Here is a 20,551-nt window from a genome sequence, read left to right as displayed (position 1 = left end):
TAAAACCAGTCTATGGTCTTTCAGCTGGTTTTAACTGGTTAGTCACGTGGTCTCCCAACCTGGTTTGACCAGCTAAAGAAGTGGTCAAAAGCCCTCTAAAACTAGTCTGCAAGCTATGACCAGGCTGAGCTTATGGTGTTTAACAAGAAACTACTTCTCTAGACTTCTTTATAGTCCTTTTCTTTTTGTTTTGTTGTTGTTTTTGTTAGATACTGTTTTTTTTTTTTTAATTGCTATGTATGTATTTAATTGTTATTTATTCATTAAGTTTTAATCAAATGTATTTGAGTTATTAACCTGTATTTCTTGGAACATTTTCATGGCCCTCAATTTGAAATCCCAGGCTATGTCACAAAATAAAATATCAATTTTACAAATATTCAGTAAATATGTTTATAATCAAAATACTGTGTAATACAGTACTGAGTATCGAATACAGACCGGAAGTCTTTGTATAACAGAATATCAAACTAATGCCATTTACTTTACAGAAACAAAACACCAGTGCGCTTCAAGCAGAAAACTTCTCAAAAGTGATAAAAAAACAACTAGTTGTTGAAAATGAAGATGAAATACTCGTGACGGTTTGTGGTTGTGAAGCGCAGGTGTGAACCGCTCCTGTGGTTTATCTGCTAAAACACCTGTTTGAACTTGAGCGAAACATTGAGCACACTTCAATGTTAAGATGATTAAAAGTCAAACAAATATAATGAAAAGGGTGGGAAAAAGCTAAATGTCTTCGAAAGGTTTGTATCAAATGAGCACAGATACAGGAACATTCTTTAGCACTTTTTTCTACAACGACATTCATTTCATGAGTGGCTAAAATGTCTTAATACTATATGGAGATATTTGTGCATTTGACAAAGTTGCTTAAACACGTTTTCACACCCTCAAGAAAAAAAAATGACTATAGATAGCTTATCCTGTTGTATAACACTAATGTACAGGTCCAATGAAATACCTACAAGCTGTTACATATAGCAAACCTAGCACTATATGAGTTTATTACTAACTTTCTTTAAATTCAAGTGATTTACATGTTACTGCAAATGATATAATTTCGGACTATTTCAGTTCCAATGAAATCTGCAGCAAAAAATCAATCAAGTGGCTTGCAGTATCTGCTTTATTTCATTTGAGACCAGACTTCAAGACTATTTAAGCGAATGCATCTAAAATAATAAAAAAAATTCCACAATTTTGCAATAATGAAAGACTAACTACACAATGTATTTCTGATCGCTCCCACAGACACATGAGAGAGAAATCTGTGTAATAAAATTGGCTTTAATTTTTTTTTTTTTTTGGAATCTATAAGTTTATGCGTATTTATGATTAAACAATCCCAGCCTGGATATTTTGACATGCACTGAAATATACAGACAGACTGACCGCAGACACAATCACCTCTGTGCCTCACCTCTGACACACAGACTAAGTTCCTCTTCCACATTTATTGTCCGACAGCATTATAGATTCATCAGAAGAGTCATCGGGATTCATAAGTCCTGGAATTTTCAGTCTTAAGTTACATTTAATGCACAACATGTGTCTTGTTGTAAAGATTTAACACACAAAAGTGCAGAAATGCAAACCTGTCAAGGGAAAAAAGGGTTAAAAAGGCATAAAACGTGATTAGAGATCAATTCCTCCTTCAATGACAGCATGCACACATTCAAATCCTGATGAGTAATGCTGAGTACAACACTTCTGCATTTCACGATCATATTAATAAACTCAAGACAATGATAAACTTAAGCCGAACAGCAACCAGACATTGCTCCAAACACAAGCCAATTTCCGACCCTGGAAATATAATCTAATCGGAAATACAGTCATTTGGAAATGCACAATCACAAATCACTTATGGCCGATGAATATTTATTCACTATTCATGTGCTTAAACAGAAAACATTGCTGCATTATCAGGAATATGCAGTTATTTCAACCTGCCATATTTATGTAAAGTAGTCTTGATTTTATTAGCAAAAGATTTCCTAGAGCTAAATATGGTGGGTTTACAATGTCTCTGCATACAAGTTGCTGTGTGCATGATAGTTGCATTGTGATTCTTTACAATTAATCAACATTTAATTTAATCATTGTGTTAATTCAAATTAGATTGTGGATTTAAATACAATCTGCACCATGGTAAAAATATTAAGTCAAATGTATGAGAAGAAAAACAAAGGCACCCCAGATATCCAGCTAACTCTAAACTTCACTATATGTTAAAAATGTGCAACCTGAATCATGCACAAAAAGAGGAAGTCCTGCCGGACATAATTTTATTTTGGCAAGTTGAATCATTATCTGGGCACATGTTGACTAATCAAAAGCTGAACGTTAATCGACTGACCATCATCTGTCTGTCTGTCCATAAGGTTCCCTTTTTTATCCTTTTGCACTTTAACGAAATGGCCTGCATGAGATATTTACATTGTGTTTGTGCCAAGAACACGCTGTACACATTGCCAGCAGCAGCAGCAGCAGAGGTGTGTGGATATGAGCAGTGTGTCTCTATATCGAGGCGCTTGTGTGGGGAAACAGAGGTTCACCTGAAGCAGAAGAAGACAGATTTCATTCTGCTCATATTACAGTCTGTCTGAGTGTTGAATTATAGTCTGAGCAATGATATGGGTGAACACTGAGCCATGTTGTAATATAAGCAATTATGGAATAGGCTACTACTAATAATTTATTTAGAAAATAATTATTTGAATTATTATATATTAAATGATTGAACATAAAGAAATGTGTAATGGTTTAACTGTCTGAGATCATAATTAAATTATATATACAGTACAGACCATAAGTTTGGAGTTTTCTTTATTTTCATGATTATGAAATGAATTATGAATGTTTGATTTTTATTTAAAACTTAACAAAAAATAAAAACTACAGTATATTAAAAACTGCTAATACTCCATATAAGCAATGCTAAAGAGAGTTTTTCAGTGCAAATTCTCAATAAAATTATTGTTCTGATTAAACGTTTTAAATCATTTTTTATTATTATTATTATAAATCATTGTTAAACTAGCATTTTCACTTATGGACTTTTGAACTCACTGCATACTGCAAGTAATCACACACACAAACACACAAACAAACACACACACACACACACACACACACACAAAGTTAGTTCTTATAAGCTGTGCTTAATTTAATAAACATGAGTTTAAATGCTTAAATGAATAGCAGCCAGTGTTTGACATTGCTTTAGCACCCAGTCACTACACTTGTGTGCAAGAGAACCCTCTTAGCCATAACAATAAGTTTTCATCGAAAATATTATAACTTTGCAACAGAGCAGAGGCCCTTTTATAAGAAACGTACTGTTTGTTATATATGAAGGTTCGAAAATGATTAAAATGTACGCTGGAAACCCAAATTAAGTCCTGAAAAAAACAAAACAGTTCCCGTAACATACCGAAAGCTCCACTTCTCTCTCTCTCTCTCTCTCTCTCTCTGTCTCTCTCTCTCTCTGCCAGATCTTCCGGGAAAACTTTATTTGAAACACTAGTCTGCTGTTTCCATAGAGGCAGAACAACAGATCTATTTCATTGCCAAATATGGGCACGGAAGTAGAACCGAGAGAAAAAGAAATGCGCGCGTGCAAATACGCAGTGACGTCAGGCGCTTTACGTTGCGTCCCAGGCGTAGATAGAACGTTCCGACCGTGACAACTTCCTCGTCGTGGGTGAATGCCGTTTCACAGATACCTTAGAAAAAGATGGATCGCGATATTCATGGAATGATAATAGACGTGGGTGATTTTTTTTTTTAATCGAAACGATGCTTTCATTTTCGTGCATGCAAATGAAAGAGGCCCAAGAGGAGCTTTACATTTCTACATTTTTCCTGGATCACTCATAAATAAAAAATACATTAACACGTTTCTTAATTTTGATATTCTTTGTTTATTATAAACATGCCAGACCATTGGAAAGGAAGCAGGAAGAACAAAAAATGCATAAAGGTTTTTTTTTTTTTTTTTTGCCAACATGGTCATATTTTTATGTATTTATTTATTTTTGGACAATAGGCTACCATAAAACAGTTAGTCACACACTAAAGACACGGTGTACAGACTGCACTGTACATCACCACACCAACTGATACATTTACACGTACCCACATGGTACAAAAGTGCATAAAAGCACATCTTTCACTGCATGAACAACATATTCAACAATGTCAACATCTGGAAGAAACAAACAGTGACTTCACTGGATGTAAGGGTCACATTACATCTACTGCACAGCATTCACTAAAAGTTGAACATGTCAGACTCATTTATGAAAGCATTTTTATGAGGGTTTTTCTGTTCATTGATAATATTTCATAACTTACCCTTCTTTATTGGCATTTATGGTACTATAAAGAACGTTTAACATCCATGAAACCTTTCCACTGCACAAAAAATAATCTTTGAAATATTCAAATCTTCTAATTAAAAAAACAAAACAAAATATTTATATATATATATATATATATATATATATATATATATATATATATATATATATATATATATATATATATAATGTAGAACTGTTAATTAAAAGGTTCTTTTGGGAACCCAAAAGGGTTTTTTCAAATTCAGCAAGCAACACTTCAAAATAAAGGTTCATTACTGACATCAATGGTTCTGTGAAGAACCTATCAAATTCAGAAAAGAGACTATTTCCACTATAAAGAACCTTTTGTGCAATGTAAAGTTTCCATGGATAGATATCAACAAAGAACACACCGTTCACTAAAAGGTTCTTTTGCACTTTTAAAAATAAAGGTTCCAAAGGGGAGGGATGGGTGGGGGGAGGGGGGGGTTCCACAGCAATGCCATATAGAATAACTATTTTGGGTTCCCCAAAGAACCTTTTATTGAACAGTTATTCATACCATTTGTTCTAAGAGTGAAGAACATGCAATCATCTCAAGAACCAAAGGTTCTTAATGGAACCATAAGATACCTTTCCATCACTGTGGAAACCCCATTTTGGAACCTTTATTCATAAGAATGATGTGCCAGAAGCCAATATTTCTTTTGCTGCATTAGATTTGCCCTCTTTCCCACTGTCATGCTTCTCCACATCTGCATTGTTGAAGCTGAATATGGGCACAGCGTTAGAGCTGTTACAGGTGGGGCTGCATGTAGGCGAGCTGAGAGGGTCCAACCCACCACCCATTGACATGTACAGGGTTTCCCATTCGCTCAGACCCAGAGAGCTAGTGAGGTCAATATCTGGCACTAACAGATCCATGTCATCGCCACTGTCAATCACCTCGCTGATGTCTTCCATGGACACATCTTGCATATCGATGTACGGTTCCACCTCAGTGGCTCCCAGTTCGGCGCTGGAGCACAGAAGGACATCAGAGTCGCCAAAGATCGCAGTGCTGGTGGGGTCGACCTGCTGAGGGGAGGTGGGCACCTGTTCTGGAGAGGCGCTGGGAGCTTGAATCTGCTCCTTCTGGGCTTGGGTTTGTTCCTCACTATCTACCGGAGTCTCCTCTGTGAGTTTACAATGGGGCTTGTGAGCCGAGAGGATGAGTTCGAGTCGTTCTTTCTCCTTTAACAGACTGGCAATCTCAGACTGCAGAGCTGCTTTGTCCTCCTCGAGACTATCGGTTTCCTATACACATTCAGATTATAATCATTTCATGTACAAAGTAATTGTATTTTTTGAAGAAGGCTATTGCAAAATATGGTGGTTTGTAAACTTACAGCTTGGAGGCTGTTGGTCAGCTCTCGTCTGCGATTTCGACATTTGGCGGCTGCGAGTTTATTCCTTTCTCTTCTGATCTTCTTTCTTTCCTCTTCCTCTGGAGAAAGCTAAAATAAAAGAACACATGCACATTTCTATTTTTTTTTGGAATAACCAAGATTTTTCATGTTTTTTAACAAAGCCTTCTTCTGCTCATCAAAGCACCATTAATTTGATAAAAAATAAAAAATAAACGTGATACTGTGAAATATCACAATTTAAATAACCGTTTTCTATTTGAATGCCTTTCATATTAAAATGTATATATATATATATATATATATATATATATATATATATATATATATATAAAACCCAAGGTTGTGGGTTGGATTGCCTGGAAAATAGTATTAGTTTTTATAAATCAAAATTAAAATGTATTTAGTATAAATGGAATGTGCTTGAGTTTGATTAAAAGTCATATGCATATTGTAAAATAATTATCAATATGTGTTTTTTAATGGCTAATATATGCGTATGTGTACATAATTGAGTGACAGCATCAGCATATATACACAAAATTAAGATATGCATGCATAGATCAGTTTTACTTAAAATTATATATTTTAAAATAATGAGGATGTTTACAGAAGAATAATTTTAGGTTCCCCAAAGAACCCAAAGGTTCTTAAAAGAAACCATAAAATAACATTTTAATAATCTGAAGAAACATTTTTCCACTATAAAGAACCTTTTGTGCAGTTGAAAGGTTGGATGTTAAAGGTTCTTAATGGAACCTATAGATTGATGTAAATATATGTTTTCTACATCAAATGAATGTGGATTTCATTAGAAAAGCATTTAAACAAAAATACAATTTATGTGCTGAGAATATATATATAGGTATTTACTTGATCTTTCACCCCCTTCCTCCGGCCAGTAAAGGTCTTTCGAGTCGGTTTGGCATCTGTGCAGTGAGATGAGCTCTGTGATTTCTCATCTCTGCAAGGCGACACTGAAGAGATGTCAGTCGACAGGACCATCCACTTGAGATCTGGAGCTGAAGCTACAGCAGTGACCGTTGGAACAAAGGGAGCATCAGCATCCTTCAGAATACCTGTTTTCTGAGAACAAGAACGAAAATGTGTTCATCAGATATGGTCCATGACAAAATTTTAAATACAATTTACATCAATCATCTGTTTGTATTAAAAAATTAAATCATCACATAAACATAAAACATTAATCACAGCTCTTTTAAATAAATCATTTAGGTTACATTCAAGGTAAACATGCAATTGATTGTACCTGCGTATCCTTCATCTCAGAAGCTGATGTGTGCAGCAGCTGTTCTGCAGACACCTGAGAAACACTCGCGTTTTTAGGCATCACTTCTGCTAGATCGCTCCAGGAGATGCTGGGAACCAGATTAGTTTGTGACTAATGTCACCAAATCCTATTCTTTAGGGTTTAAAAAAAAATCTAGATTGAGGTTATTACGCTAGGAGGCACCAGCCATCAACGCTGCTTCTCTTTATAGTGAGGCAGATTTTTATGAATGAAATCTCTGAGACTGTACCACTGATCCGGAGGGGAGACAGTTAAGCATGAGCCAAAAATATATACGGTATTACACAGATATGCCTGAATCAAAACAGCGCTCGTTTTGATTCGACATTATAGGCATTCAAATAAAGCGTCCGATGCGTAAAGCAATGCAATTCTATATCATTAAATCATATTAACGCCGCTGCTTTCACATGAATGAACAAAATACGTCATTTTACGTGTCTTGTTTGCAGCCTCTCTTTTGCATTCCTGCGTGAGGTTGCGATTTAGGAATATTATAGAGATTTATATCTCTCTGATGGTTCATCTGCAAGCGTGTGATAGTCCCACTAGGCGTATGATTGAAAGAAATAAACAACAAAAATACACACTGCTTTTGACATAATCAATGTAAGAAAGTGTTATTCAACGAGCATGTATGCCAAAGGATAAGAGAGAATTAAACAATGAAATAATTGTTGTGATACTTGAACCGCGCCCTTTCTATTAAAAACTGTGATTTTTCGTATCCCTTGTCAATTATAATGATGGATCTCCCACTCAGAGCGCTCCAGCAACAACCCTGTCGCTAATGTGAGCAGCCAATCAGAGAGCTGCGTGCCTTGACCATATATGGCACATCCGGTGTGGGGCCTCTGGCTGCAGCGCTACTGCGGCACAGCCTATTTTTATCATATCACACTTAATTCAATGACATTCTTATGACGACATAATCGCCAAGTAACCAAAATTATCTAAGTATGTATTTTAAGCCTTTTTTTTTATAACAAAGTTGTCGATTTCATAACCGTCTGCTGGCAGGCATTATTCTTTCTATCATGTTAAGGATCTGCACAAAACCCCAAAGGCTTTCTATGCGTTAATTCTCACTCGGGTGATAGAAAACGTCGTTGTTCTTCTCCACAACCTGTTTGAAAATCTCTATTCATAGCTAATATTAGGTAATCCTGTTTTCACAGGAGGGCGTGTGAGTGGGGCCTCCCTTCTGTCCACAGTCCAAGTGTTTCCCGGCAGACCCGCCTCTGGCTTCTGATCTGTGATTCTCATAAAGGGAAAAGGGCTGGATGTAGGGTCATTCCGCAAAAACAGCACATATCCCTACCCAATTATTTCAATAAAACTACAATAATTTTTTTATTTAACAATTATTATTTAATCAAATAATTATTTAAAAACACATTTTCTACATTAAAAAAACTATATATAAATAATATTTTTTATGTTGTAATTGTTTTTTTTTCCCTTTGTGATTTTTATAAAGGGAAAAGGGCTGGATGCAGGATCATTCAGCAAAAACAGTACATATTAACCATATATATAAATTATATGTTATATGTTGTAATTGTTTTTTGTTATTTTTCCATGAGGAAGACATTACTTGCCTGTTCTCCTACTTCATACCTAAACACATGATGTCACAGTGACATAATCATCTTTTCAGGATATAAATTCCTCAAGGGAATTTAGCCTACGTGCTTTCTTTTTTTAGCACATCTATTATTACACATGTTAGGTTTGTCACAAGGTGATCAAAAATAATTACAGGTTTCGGTTTCAATGATTTTGCACAGTGAACAATTTATTATTAATAACTAGATAAGTGTTAAGATTAAATTATATTTCTAAGAACTCACTGTGGTCTCATGACCTTGAGCACAAGGCCAGCCATATCTAAATAAATTATAAAACTTTCAGCCTGGTTAAAGGCATGATTAGCCTATAGCCTATCCCAGTATTTAAGATATTTAGCTGAGATTGACTGTACAGTGAAATTTCTTTTTAATACTATTATTATTATTTTCTGACAGAATGTGTAAAAAAAAAAAAAAAGAATCACATTTTCAAAATGGAAAAGGTCTCTGTGCAATGACCAAGGAGTAAAAGTACATTATCTCAGACACATTTTTCAATTTGAATAAAAGGAATGACAGTGAAATTTCTAATGAACTAAAGGTTACTATTTAATTTTAAAGTACCTTAGAGTGGACAAATTAATTGCATTGTTTATTTACTGTCAATAAGTGAGAACAGACATTCGTCAGTGAAAGGCGAAACTTCAGAGTAGCCTACATTTGCAGAGGCTCGGGTTGCAGTGACGTCAGTGGGAGGGGCGTCGCTTAGACAACGAGGAAGATCAAACAAAACACGAAGACAGAAGTAGAGCACAAGTAAATGACATCACATGGGAACGCTGATAGAGCTATTTTCGTTTGTTAATCAATAACAAAACTACCTGCTTCGGTCATGTTTACCCGTAGCTAATAGTGGAAAGTGAATGTACAAAATATATCCAAACCGAGCTTGTGCAGCCCAGTTACTTAAATAAATAAATACAAATATAGGACTACATAAAAAAAAGTATAAGAAATTAAATACCCTCCGAACCCCCATATATAGCTATACACACACGCCAACAGACATACGTATTATTTTATATTTTATTGATATAGGCCTTAAATATTTACATAGCTTATAGTTTTAAAACATTTGGCCATTTGAAATCTTAAATAGTGATTATTTGTTTGGTGCAGTGACGCAATACTCACAGATAAGAAACCAACTCAGCATTTTATTACAAAGGAATCCCTCATTAAACGTGCGAAGGCAGCTCAGACTGTATTAATGCACGCCTTTTATTGCGCAAATGCACGAACACAGCCCGAGGCCATCCATGTTCTGTGCGTCGCAGAAAATATGAAATCTAAGTACATAAAGTGCTAGGTAAACATAGTTTGAACGTGATCTGTAACTAAAAAGCATTTGAAGTTTGGATGAAGTGGTTTTGCATTATCTAATTACACTAACTGCATTTATAAAATGAAATACTACGTTGATGCCAAAACTGAAAAAAATTCAGTATTGCTGTAAATATAGTAGTTTATAAGTTGTTATGAAAACAATGAAGACTTCTCGAAGAATCTTTACATAATGCTCTACACTGCACAGAGTGTTTCCCATCAGCACCACGCCTCTTCAGGATGTATTCCATATAAGGTAAATGACGTCTACTGGGATACCCTGCTATGGAACGTCATGTTCCACTGGGTTTTCAGTCAGAATATTAATCTACGATCGTTTTTACAAACATTTTGTTATGTACTAATCTTAAAAGTGTGCATTAGATGTGTATTGGTTTATGTATTCAGCAAAAGGCGTTCCTGACGACGTGTTTTCGGAGGTTTCTATGCAAACACTGGCAGCGCGTCGCACCGCCCTTTGACGTCACAAGCTCCTATAAAAACTCCGCGAGCGCTGTGGCTCAGCAGTCAAACTTTGGATAGCGACAGAGAGGAGAACAGCAGACGAGCAAGGAGCTAGCAGACCGAGGCTTTTGAAATCTTTCTAACTTTTTGGATATATTAGCTCTTGCTTCTCGACTTTGGACAGGATGATGTTTACCAGCCTTAACGCCGACTATGACTCGTCTTCCCGGTGCAGCACGGCGTCGCCGAGCGGCGAGAGCGTCGCGTATTACCCGCTCAACAAGACTCAGGTATTTAAGACAATTATTATTACTCTTTTAAAACGATTTCACATTTAAAATGAATTATTTTGTAGTTTATTTATTATAACTAAAGTGTTATATATATATATTATATTAGTACTAGTAGTAGATTAGTAATAATTTAAGTATAATGCATAGGTTAATAAGTAATAAACATTATGATTTAAAAATAAACGTTATTCATAAGTAACAAATAAAGTATAGTTTAATAATCTACAATATCTGGCATATATTAAATATTATAATATTTGCATTTCAGGAGTTCACAGACCTGAGTGTCTCAAGTGCCTCTTTCGTGCCGACCGTCACCGCGATCTCCTCATGCCCGGACCTGGAGTGGATGGTCCAACCCGTGATTTCATCTGTGGCGCCCTCCAACGGCGGAGCTCGATCTTACAACCCAAACCCTTACCCTAAAATGAGGGTCACTGGAACCAAGTCCCCAAATTCCAACAAGAGAGCCAGAACTGAACAGGTAAACAATGCACTGAGTTTGTTTTTAACACCTGGTCATCCAGTGCCCCTACTGTATCCGTTTATTAGTTTACACAGTTCAGAAAGTAAAATCTCCATGTTATTGCTTCCACAGCTTTCTCCAGAGGAGGAAGAGAAGAAAAGAGTCCGTCGTGAACGGAATAAGATGGCTGCTGCAAAATGCCGCAACCGAAGGCGAGAGCTCACCGATACGCTGCAAGCTGTAAGTATATCGCAGATCTTTGAGAAGACTCTTCGTATAGCATACTATGTAAGTTAATGTTTAGTGTCTATCAATCTAACAGCGTTTGTTTTTTCTAAAACAGGAAACTGATGATCTTGAGGATGAGAAATCCGCTCTTCAAAACGACATTGCCAACCTGCTCAAAGAGAAAGAGAGGTTAGAGTTCATCCTCGCCGCACACAAACCCATCTGCAAGATCCCTTCCAGCTCCGTCTCCCCCGTCCACGCCGCTTCAGTCCCCGAGATCCACAGCATCACTACCTCAGTGGTCTCCATTGCCAACACACCAGTTACAACTTCTTCCAGCAGCTCGCTGTTCTCCAGCACGGCCTCCACCGACAGCTTCAGCTCCACGGTGAAGATCTCCGACCTGGAGCCCACCCTGGAGGAGTCTCTGGAGCTCTTGGCCAAAGTCGAGCTGGAAACGGCTCGCTCGGTCCCAGATGTGGACTTGTCAAGCTCTTTGTACACTCAAGACTGGGAGCCGCTCTATACGCCTGCTAACAACGACCTGGAGCCCCTTTGCACGCCCGTCGTCACCTGCACCCCGGCCTGCACCACCTATACGTCTTCCTTTATGTTCACCTATCCAGAAAATGAGGACTTCCCCAGCTGTGAGCCTGTGCTCCGGCGGGGCAGCAGCAGCAACAACCAGTCATCCAACTCCTTGAACTCCCTAACCCTCCTCACTCTTTGAGAATTTACTAGAGACACTTAGAATTTCTATTTCTGACACACAACTTGATATAATCTGGTATTGCAGGGCTATGAAATTGACTATATCAAGCAATCGTTATTGCTTCCTGTATTTATCTGAACCATACATGCCTGCCAAATGTAGCAAGATAAGCATGGATTAACTGATTTTGCATTAATAATGTTAAGTTAAACTAATAATATAGTTTTTTTTTTTTTAGTTTAATTGGTGCTAGATTTGAATTGTTGTATTAGTGTGTTCTGAGCAATAGAGAACTGATATGTTTTGCCTTTATGGTTGATTTCTGAATGTGTGAATGTTATTTACTCAATTGTGTGCTGCCTAACCATTGCATTAAATGGTCTGATGTCCGAGTATGAAGTTTTCTGTGAAAACGTAGTCTGTTTAATTTATGGGATTTTTATTTTTGTACTGAAGTGTGAACTTAAGAATTGTTTGCAAAACTAGAAACAATAAATATTAAATGTACCAAAAATGATTTGTTTGTGTTGATGTAAGCTCATTGTGTGTTGATGGAACATATCTCAAGTACATTATTATTCAAAAGTATGATTCATAATATATTTTTTTAAATTAATTTTTATTAAGCAAGAATGCATTGAATTGAAATTAATTTGACAAGCTTATAAAATTTTACAAAATACAAGTATTCCTTACACTTTAGAAAAACTGTCAAGGATAAAAACACAAAGCCCTTGGCTTGTTTCCATTGCGGCCCTCAATGTTAATATAAAAGTTATGTGTACGTGCAGAATAGACAGAACAACAGTATTGCCTAATCATAATTAATCACATCAATAAAAATCAAATTTTTATCAATATAGTAGAGATAATTCACCAAAACATTCATTGATCAGAAGTGACACTAAAGACATTTATAACTTATAATATATTAATATATTTTAGATAGTAACAATATATCATAATTGTACAGTTTTTTTTAAACAGAAGTTAGAATTTTGATTAAAAAAAAAAGAAAAAAAAAGCTGTTTTGGTCAGACTTCTTTAAAAAAAATGTATATAGTTCAGCAAGACTACTACGCTTTCAAGTTTTCATGTTTAACTTTCCGTGGTCATTTGGCCTGAGAATGAACTATATGATTCAAACCACACCTTAATGATGAATGAGGCATTAAGATTTCCTGTTAATATTTAAACTATGATTCTGCGTGTTTGGCACATGTACTGAATAAACACCAAATAGTGGATCTTTGTAAATCCTAAATGTGTCAACATTCATCTAAACCAATTACCAGAGCCTTTGCGCTTGGTTTGCATTATTTTATCTATAATATATTGCTGCCCTAAGAAAATACAGTGGAAATGATCTTGTGCGTAAGAGACTGCGACGCAACCACGCCATTACGCCTAGGTCACTTCCTTCCTGTTTCTTGCTTATCGCGGTTGCACACTTAACAAGTGACTCTTGAACCTAAAGAACGTGAAGATCTTCTTCCTTTTTTTATGCTGACACTGTTAAATTCAGTCAGTGGCTATATTAAAATGATAAAAATGAAGAACTGAAAGATACTGACAAAACAAAATGCTATCCCAAAAGGCTGAATAAAATGTTAAGCATTGCATTTATAAAGGAAAAGCTCAAAACTACCGCTTTGTATCTCTAACAGCAGACACAGCCAGTGAGGGAGATAGTGGCCCTGACGTTAAATCACGTAGTATGTAATAATTCCCTGTCTATTAATACAATTGGCAGACCCCAGAGAGAGGCAGAGACAGAAATAGCAGGTGCGCTGCCTTCACCATCAGCATCAACAGCAGTAAATTTAGCACAGAGTGACGCCGACCTGCGTCGATGCAGCAGCCCAGGCGAGGAAGCAGACAGGCAACGTATGCTGGAGAGCTGAGGGAAAAAAAGCTGGAGAAAAGGGAAAAAAAGGCAGAGAGAATCCAGGCTAAAGATAGACCATAATGCACTGCTCCCTCACTGATAGAGACACACAGTTGGATCGCCGCCATTTTCTACATCATCTGGTGGATGATTACCAAACCAAGGCACGAGAAGAGTTACTGATTATTTAGATGAAAACACATTTGTAGAAGCTAATTTAGGGTCACTACTGGATATTGATAGTAGGTAGATGTCACACTAATTTTACACCTGACAACCTTTCACCCATTGATTAAAGGCAGTAATAAATATGAGCATATGTAACACTCTGTAAGTGTTTCAGTATAAAATTGTAATTTACAAAAATAATGACATTTTAATCCAGTAAATCAAGGCCACACTGCTAATAAGAATCTGATTCAACATGTACTGACAACAACAAAAAAATTATTGGTAACACACATGAAACTAAAATGATGCGATAAACATTAAGTAAACGACATATTGTGTAGATAAAACCCTAACATAGGCCTATATGTCATAAAACTATTAGGAATTCTGGGAATGTCGGTTTACAGGTTTTCACTGTAAATTATAAGATGATTTGTTCATTTTTACTTCTGAAAATGGTACTTCCAAAAATTGTAATTTTATTTACGCAAAACATTTATTTCAGATCGGAAGAAATAAGAGTTGGTTTGAAAAGTATAGTTTAGCACAAAATAAAAATGTATTTAAAAAAAGTATTTAATATAGCACATATTTATGGGAAGTTAATGCAGGACAGATCTGATGACACGTTTCATATCAAAAGAAACTGGGAACTGAGTTAAATACTGTAATAGAGGATGTGGTTAAATATATGTGCTAGCTGTCATAAGGATATCAGCAGTGTGGAAGGAATTTGATTGGAATATGAAAATGAGATTCTTTAGAGTTCCACTGGTGGTTGCCAAATTTGACAGTACTTCACCATTATCACAATGTTGGAGAGGTTGCGGGATGGTGGGGGACTATGTGCACATATTCTGGGAAGATCCTAAAATACAAGAGTATTGGCAAGGTATTAAAAGGGAAATCAATAAGTTTTAGAAAGAGATATTCCGATGCATGCAGAATTTTTTTTGCTTGATGGTTTCCCCTCAGATCAGTTCAGTAAATCCCACTTATTTGTATTGCATATCTTGTTAATGGCAGCTAGGAAGATAATCACTGTGAACTGTATGAAGGTGCGTGAGCCCACTGTGACAGAATGGACACATAGACTGAAACAGATATACATGTTTGAGAAGATGACAGCAGACTTGTAGTTGTAATCAGACATTTTTCGACAGAGGTGGACACCAATAGAAAATCAGCTGGAAATAAATAGACTTAATATATATTAATGCTTGAACAATGCAGCAAATGCACTGGTATGTGGTGTATTCTTTGAAGTGCTATCAAGGATTTGTGTATTTATTTTAACTTTAACTGTTGTTGTTTTTTTGTTTTGTTTTTTGCTGTTGTTATTTTATTTTTATTTTATTTTATTTTTTTATAAAAAAGAAAAAAGTTCAATAAAAACACAGTTCAAAAAAAAAAAAAAAAGTATTTAATTACTAACCCTCATGTCATTCCAAACCCTTAAGACCTTCATTTGGAACACAAATTAATTTTAATTTTAATAAAAATAAGTTCCAGAAACGTATCAAGGACATCGGTAAAACAGTCCATGCGATATCATTTCTCAACTTCAGTTTTGTGAAGCTACAATAATACTTTTTGTGCACAAAGAAAACAAAAATAACATAATGTATTCAACAGTTCTTCTCCCCAAGTTACTATCCTTTATTTTGGACAGTACCACGATACATGTGCGCACTTTCCCCAGAACTAAATCAAGGTTCTCATCATTGTTTGCTCGCCTGAATGTAAACAATGCTGATTACGTTGATTTATTCTCATAGCTTCACAAAACTGAAGTTTAGCCACTGGTGTCACACTGGTGTCTTTGCTATGTTTCTGGGACTGGGAACACTGCAGTTGCACAGGGCCATCACTAGGAATTCACTTAAAATCATGTTCAGGGCCCCTGTTACTCTGTTCCTCTATTATCCCTCGTCTGACGCTCCTGTTGCAATGCTTTCTATGGAAGGGTCAGAGAGCTTTCAGATTGCATCACATATAACTTAATTTGTGTTCTGAAGATGAGCAAATCTCTTACGGGTTTGAAACGACATGAGGGTAATTAATGACAGAATATACATTTTTTTGGGCAAATTAACCTTTTAAATCACTGTATTAAAGTAATCTTCAAAACCAACACAGGTCTGACTTCTTATTTTTTCTGATCCTGACCAAATCTCCTCAAAGTTGACTGGAGGTTGATAATATGGCAAAACCTCTCACAAGGAGATAAAAAATATAGCACAAAATAATATGAAAAAATAAATATATTTTATAAGTATTTGTACCTTGATGAAAGCACTTTTCTAACCAAAATACACAGTGTTTGTCCATTTTTTTCCCACATATATCAACTGACTTCATTAATGGGAAGGAAATTAAATGTAAATATTTATGGTTGTTATCTAAATAAATAAATACAGAAGTAGTTCTTAATAATGTATGGCCACAATATCATAGCACTTTAAATCAACTTCAGTCGCGTTTGTGTCACAGTGCACGTTTTCAATGTTGATTATTTGAGTCTTTCCGGATTAAAAAACACTTAATTCAACATTCAACAACTCACAGCTACAAGCCACTACAGTATCTGCTGAGGCTTTAAATACATGCGCATATTTTCCTTAATTAAAATAGAACAGAATAGAACAGAATAGAATAGATGTTAAAAAATATGCACAAGAACGATCTTTTATCCTAGCATTTTGTCACTTAATATGATTATTTTGCCCGAATTCATGGTAAATGTCGGACCTTGCTTCAGACTGCATAAAATGTCTCTAAAAGTAAAATAATAAAACGTGTGCAACGTGTTTAGCGAGGTCTGCGCTACTCCCTGCGTCTCCACGAGCAGGCGCTCTAGATTCTCAGAGAGCCGCAGAGACACTGCGCAATCTGCGCATGCGCGGACTCAGAGCGCAGGCGCAGTGCGCAGCTCGATCCGGGCCTGCAGTAGTGGAGCGATCAGCTCGTCATGGCGCGGTTCCGTGTGTTCTCGCTCTCTCTCTCATTGCTGTTTTTGGTTCAGTCGGTCGTATCGATCTCATTTTATCTACCGGTGCGCAGCAGAAAGTGTCTACGGGAGGAGATCCATAAAGACGTGCTCGTTACCGGCGAATACGACATCAGCGAGCAGCCAAACACGAAAACCAACCTGAAGGTGACGTCACGCCACGCATTTACCGGATTAACGATTTAAATATTTGCACAAACAGTCGTTACAGTTGTATTCTGTAGTCACTTTACGTTTGTTTGGAATTTTTAGTAAATCCGTGATGATTGTCGCGGTTCGTTGAGTTTAAACGCAAGGCCTTATGTTAGTGCTACATGGCGCTTCCTGGTTGGACGGTGATTTAACGATTCTTCATAGTTCGTTTTTAATAACATTCAACTAGTTAAATAAATCAAATGACTTATGTTAATTACCCTATACCTTTATTTAGAAACATAAAGCGTGTAAAGAATAAACGTAATTGTAGTTTGTATTTCACCGTGTCTCATTCACTCGAGTAGTAACACGTCACTCTTACTTCCACACACAGACACATACAGAGAAGGTGTATATGGATTAACAATTTAATTGAATTATAACATTTTTGGCCTTCCTTGTAATAAATCTAGCTGTTTGGCTGTAACTGAATATCCAATGTTGTGGCCCTGTTAGATCACAGACTCCTCCGGACACATCCTTTATGTGAAAGAAGATGCAACCAAAGGCAAGTTTGCCTTCACCACAGAGGACTATGACATGTTTGAGGTGTGCTTCGAGAGCAAGTCACCTATGGGTGAGTGTTTGACACGTCTGGAGACTTTCTGATAGGACCTTTGCTGACATATGTTCAGCTAAAGGTGATATTATGATGGTATGATCAGCACCGATATACAATTGATTTTTACTTTTTTCTTCTATTTAGGAACTGGAAGAGTTCCTGACCAACAGATCAACTTGGACATGAAGCACGGTGTTGAGGCCAAAAATTATGAAGAGGTTTGTTTGCATTGATTTCTAATGCGCAGACGTTTTCAAAAATTTGGGGTTGGTTTTGAAAAAGTTTATTATATGCTCACCAAGCCTGCATTTATTAGATTAAAAATGCAGTATTTTTTTTTTAAATTATAATTACCATTTAAATGAACTCTTCTATATGCATATAATTTGTGATGCAAAGCTGAATTTTTGGCATAATTTCTCCAATCCTCAATGTCTCATGATCCTTCAGAAATCATTCTAATATGTTAATTTGTTTGTTTTCAGTGTTGAAAACCCATGTACTGCTTAATGGTTTTGTAGAACACATGATCAATTTTTTCAGATTTCTTTGATTATTAAAAAAAATATTTTTTTTAGTCTTTTATTAGTCTAAATGCTTACCCCAGACTTTTGAACGGTAGTGTGCATTGCTTTAGGAGATGATCTACATCTACTGTTCCAGGCAGAATTGCAGCTGTTGCTTTGATTGTTTAGTAAGTCTGAAGTTATTCTTCACTTGTTAAGATTGCCAAGGTTGAAAAACTGAAGCCCCTGGAAGTAGAACTCCGTCGGCTGGAAGATCTTTCAGAATCTGTTGTCAATGACTTTGCCTACATGAAGAAGAGAGAGGAGGAGATGAGAGATACGAATGGTAAGAACCAACAAAACATCCCACTGAAGTTAAATTCCAGCTTAATAAACGTGTCTGGTAAACGAGTCACGAGCTCTGACGTTCTGTCGTGTTTTGCAGAGTCCACCAACACACGCGTGCTGTACTTCAGCATCTTCTCCATGTGCTGTCTGATCGGTCTGGCCACGTGGCAGGTCTTCTACCTGCGCCGCTTCTTCAAGGCCAAGAAGCTCATTGAGTAAAATCTGCCTGAACAATCAGGGACCCAGAACTTCTTCCTCACATCAGAACCTCCGGCCCCTGACATTTTGCTTCGCCTCGGTGATTTATTCCAGTCGCCGCGGGTGAACTGAAGTTTATCGGGAGTGGACGTGCATCAAGGAATTCTCTGGGAAGCAATTGATGCCTAGCGGCCAAATTGTTTTCAGTGCGTGTACATTTTTGATACAAGCTTGTTCCGTATCATTTGGAAAAAAACACACCCAGTTTTTCATTTTTTTTTGCTTTATTTTCTTGTATTTATACTAAATGGCAGCACAAGCCCCCTATAACTGATAAAAGATATGCACCTGTGAGAGAAACTTGTGAACATTGTGTGTGTGTGTTAATTACTGTAATCAGTTCTGCCTGTTATTTGAAAGGACAGGATGATTGTTTCACATGAGCAGATTGTAGACTGATGTGTTTAGCTGTCTGTATTATTTCTAAAAAAACTTATGTTTGGTAATTCAAAGCCATTTTATTAAAATGAAGTCCCACTCACTGCAAGTGAAGAGAGAGCGATCGCACATCAGTGCTTCAAGCTGTCATATATCATTCTGATTTTGAGAAATGTACTAATTTTTAAGCAGTTTTATTTTGTGGGGCAGCATCTCTTTTTAGTTTGCTTATGGGAAAGTGTGAGTTCATCTATGATTATTGTTGATTGTTAGTTTCTCCACAGACTGAATAAATGTTCAATCCAACAGAACTCCTGCAGAGGGCCTGAGGTTAAAGGTGCATAAATGCCATAACTTCTTCATCAGTTCTGGTTTAATTTGTTACAGGATCTACCCGTATTTGACAGATCAAACTAGACTTTGATTTTTCTCCTTTTCAAATGCTTTTATGGAATAGTGGTTACACATGTCCTGGGTAGAAGGTTTGGATCAGATTTATAATTGTTATTATTTGCTGCCAGTGGTTTAATTTTTTTTTTTTTTTTTTGTGCTCCAGTGTTCATTAATTCTCAAAATGTTTTTGATTCGAATTAATTTTGGTGAAAGTGGATTTCGGAAATATAATTGGCTTGTCATTCAATAAAAATTGTTAGTAAAGTATTTTGAGTGTTTGTGAGTTATTAAAATGATTTAGTAATGACCATCTTAGAGAATCTGAAAATCATAAATTATAACAAGATGGAAAATATTTCAAGTTTGCATAATATTTTAAAAGGCAACCCGGTGGATAAATAAGTGGGAAAATAAATAAATTTACATGCAGAAAGTTATTTTAATTAATATAATGCGGGATAATATTGTAAAAAAAAAGCACCTAAAAACTATTTTTGAAGGATCATGTGACAGTGAAGACTGGGGTAATGATGCTAAAAATAAAACTTTGCATCACAGAAATATACATTTTTAAATATTAAATTTTAAATCATATGTCAAAATATTCCTCTTTTTACTGTATTTTTGACAGTGGGTGTGAGCGTTAGAGATGAC

At 36.2% G+C, this 20,551-nt stretch overlaps 3 protein-coding genes across 3 annotated transcripts; 2 read left to right on the top strand and 1 right to left on the bottom strand.

The window, feature by feature from the left end:
* Positions 1–4,565: 4,565 nt before the first annotated feature.
* LOC113120646 (proto-oncogene c-Fos-like) lies at positions 4,566–8,411 on the bottom strand. The gene is made up of 4 exons (XM_026290601.1): positions 7,026–8,411; positions 6,629–6,841; positions 5,738–5,845; positions 4,566–5,645 (listed from the first exon to the last, which is right to left on the bottom strand). The coding sequence occupies exons 1-4, from the start codon at positions 7,104–7,106 to the stop codon at positions 5,022–5,024; spliced, it is 1,026 nt and encodes a 341-aa protein (XP_026146386.1). The 5' UTR covers positions 7,107–8,411; the 3' UTR covers positions 4,566–5,021.
* Positions 8,412–10,530: 2,119 nt separating this feature from the next.
* On the top strand, positions 10,531–12,705 carry LOC113120645 (proto-oncogene c-Fos). Its single transcript, XM_026290600.1, has 4 exons — positions 10,531–10,779; positions 11,051–11,266; positions 11,381–11,488; positions 11,592–12,705. The coding sequence occupies exons 1-4, from the start codon at positions 10,675–10,677 to the stop codon at positions 12,204–12,206; spliced, it is 1,044 nt and encodes a 347-aa protein (XP_026146385.1). The 5' UTR covers positions 10,531–10,674; the 3' UTR covers positions 12,207–12,705.
* A 4,429-nt stretch (positions 12,706–17,134) lies between these two features.
* Positions 17,135–20,054, top strand: LOC113120644 (transmembrane emp24 domain-containing protein 10). Its single transcript, XM_026290598.1, has 5 exons — positions 17,135–17,404; positions 17,909–18,029; positions 18,159–18,232; positions 18,740–18,866; positions 18,966–20,054. Exons 1-5 carry the CDS (start codon positions 17,219–17,221, stop codon positions 19,085–19,087), a joined length of 630 nt encoding a protein of 209 aa, XP_026146383.1. The 5' UTR covers positions 17,135–17,218; the 3' UTR covers positions 19,088–20,054.
* The last annotated feature ends 497 nt before the right edge of the window (positions 20,055–20,551 follow it).

This window comes from Carassius auratus, chromosome 20 (genome assembly GCF_003368295.1).
Source record: "Carassius auratus strain Wakin chromosome 20, ASM336829v1, whole genome shotgun sequence".
NCBI lineage: Eukaryota > Metazoa > Chordata > Actinopteri > Cypriniformes > Cyprinidae > Carassius > Carassius auratus.
The sequence above is the reverse complement of the archived record's forward strand: the minus strand, read 5'-3'. Positions and strand labels throughout refer to the sequence as shown.

Coding starts and splice junctions, on each gene's coding strand:
- LOC113120644 (XM_026290598.1), top strand. CDS start 17,219: ATGGCGCGGTTCCGTGTGTTCTCGCTCTCTCTCTCATTGCTGTTTTTG. Junction 18,030..18,158: donor CGAGAGCAAGTCACCTATGG/GTGAGTGTTTGA, acceptor TCTTCTATTTAG/GAACTGGAAGAGTTCCTGAC. Junction 18,867..18,965: donor GGAGATGAGAGATACGAATG/GTAAGAACCAAC, acceptor CGTGTTTTGCAG/AGTCCACCAACACACGCGTG.
- LOC113120645 (XM_026290600.1), top strand. CDS start 10,675: ATGATGTTTACCAGCCTTAACGCCGACTATGACTCGTCTTCCCGGTGC. Junction 10,780..11,050: donor ACCCGCTCAACAAGACTCAG/GTATTTAAGACA, acceptor TTTGCATTTCAG/GAGTTCACAGACCTGAGTGT. Junction 11,267..11,380: donor AGAGAGCCAGAACTGAACAG/GTAAACAATGCA, acceptor TTGCTTCCACAG/CTTTCTCCAGAGGAGGAAGA.
- LOC113120646 (XM_026290601.1), bottom strand. CDS start 7,106: ATGCCTAAAAACGCGAGTGTTTCTCAGGTGTCTGCAGAACAGCTGCTG. Junction 5,846..6,628: donor GGAAGGGGGTGAAAGATCAA/GTAAATACCTAT, acceptor CTTTTATTTTAG/CTTTCTCCAGAGGAAGAGGA. Junction 5,646..5,737: donor TGACCAACAGCCTCCAAGCT/GTAAGTTTACAA, acceptor GAATGTGTATAG/GAAACCGATAGTCTCGAGGA.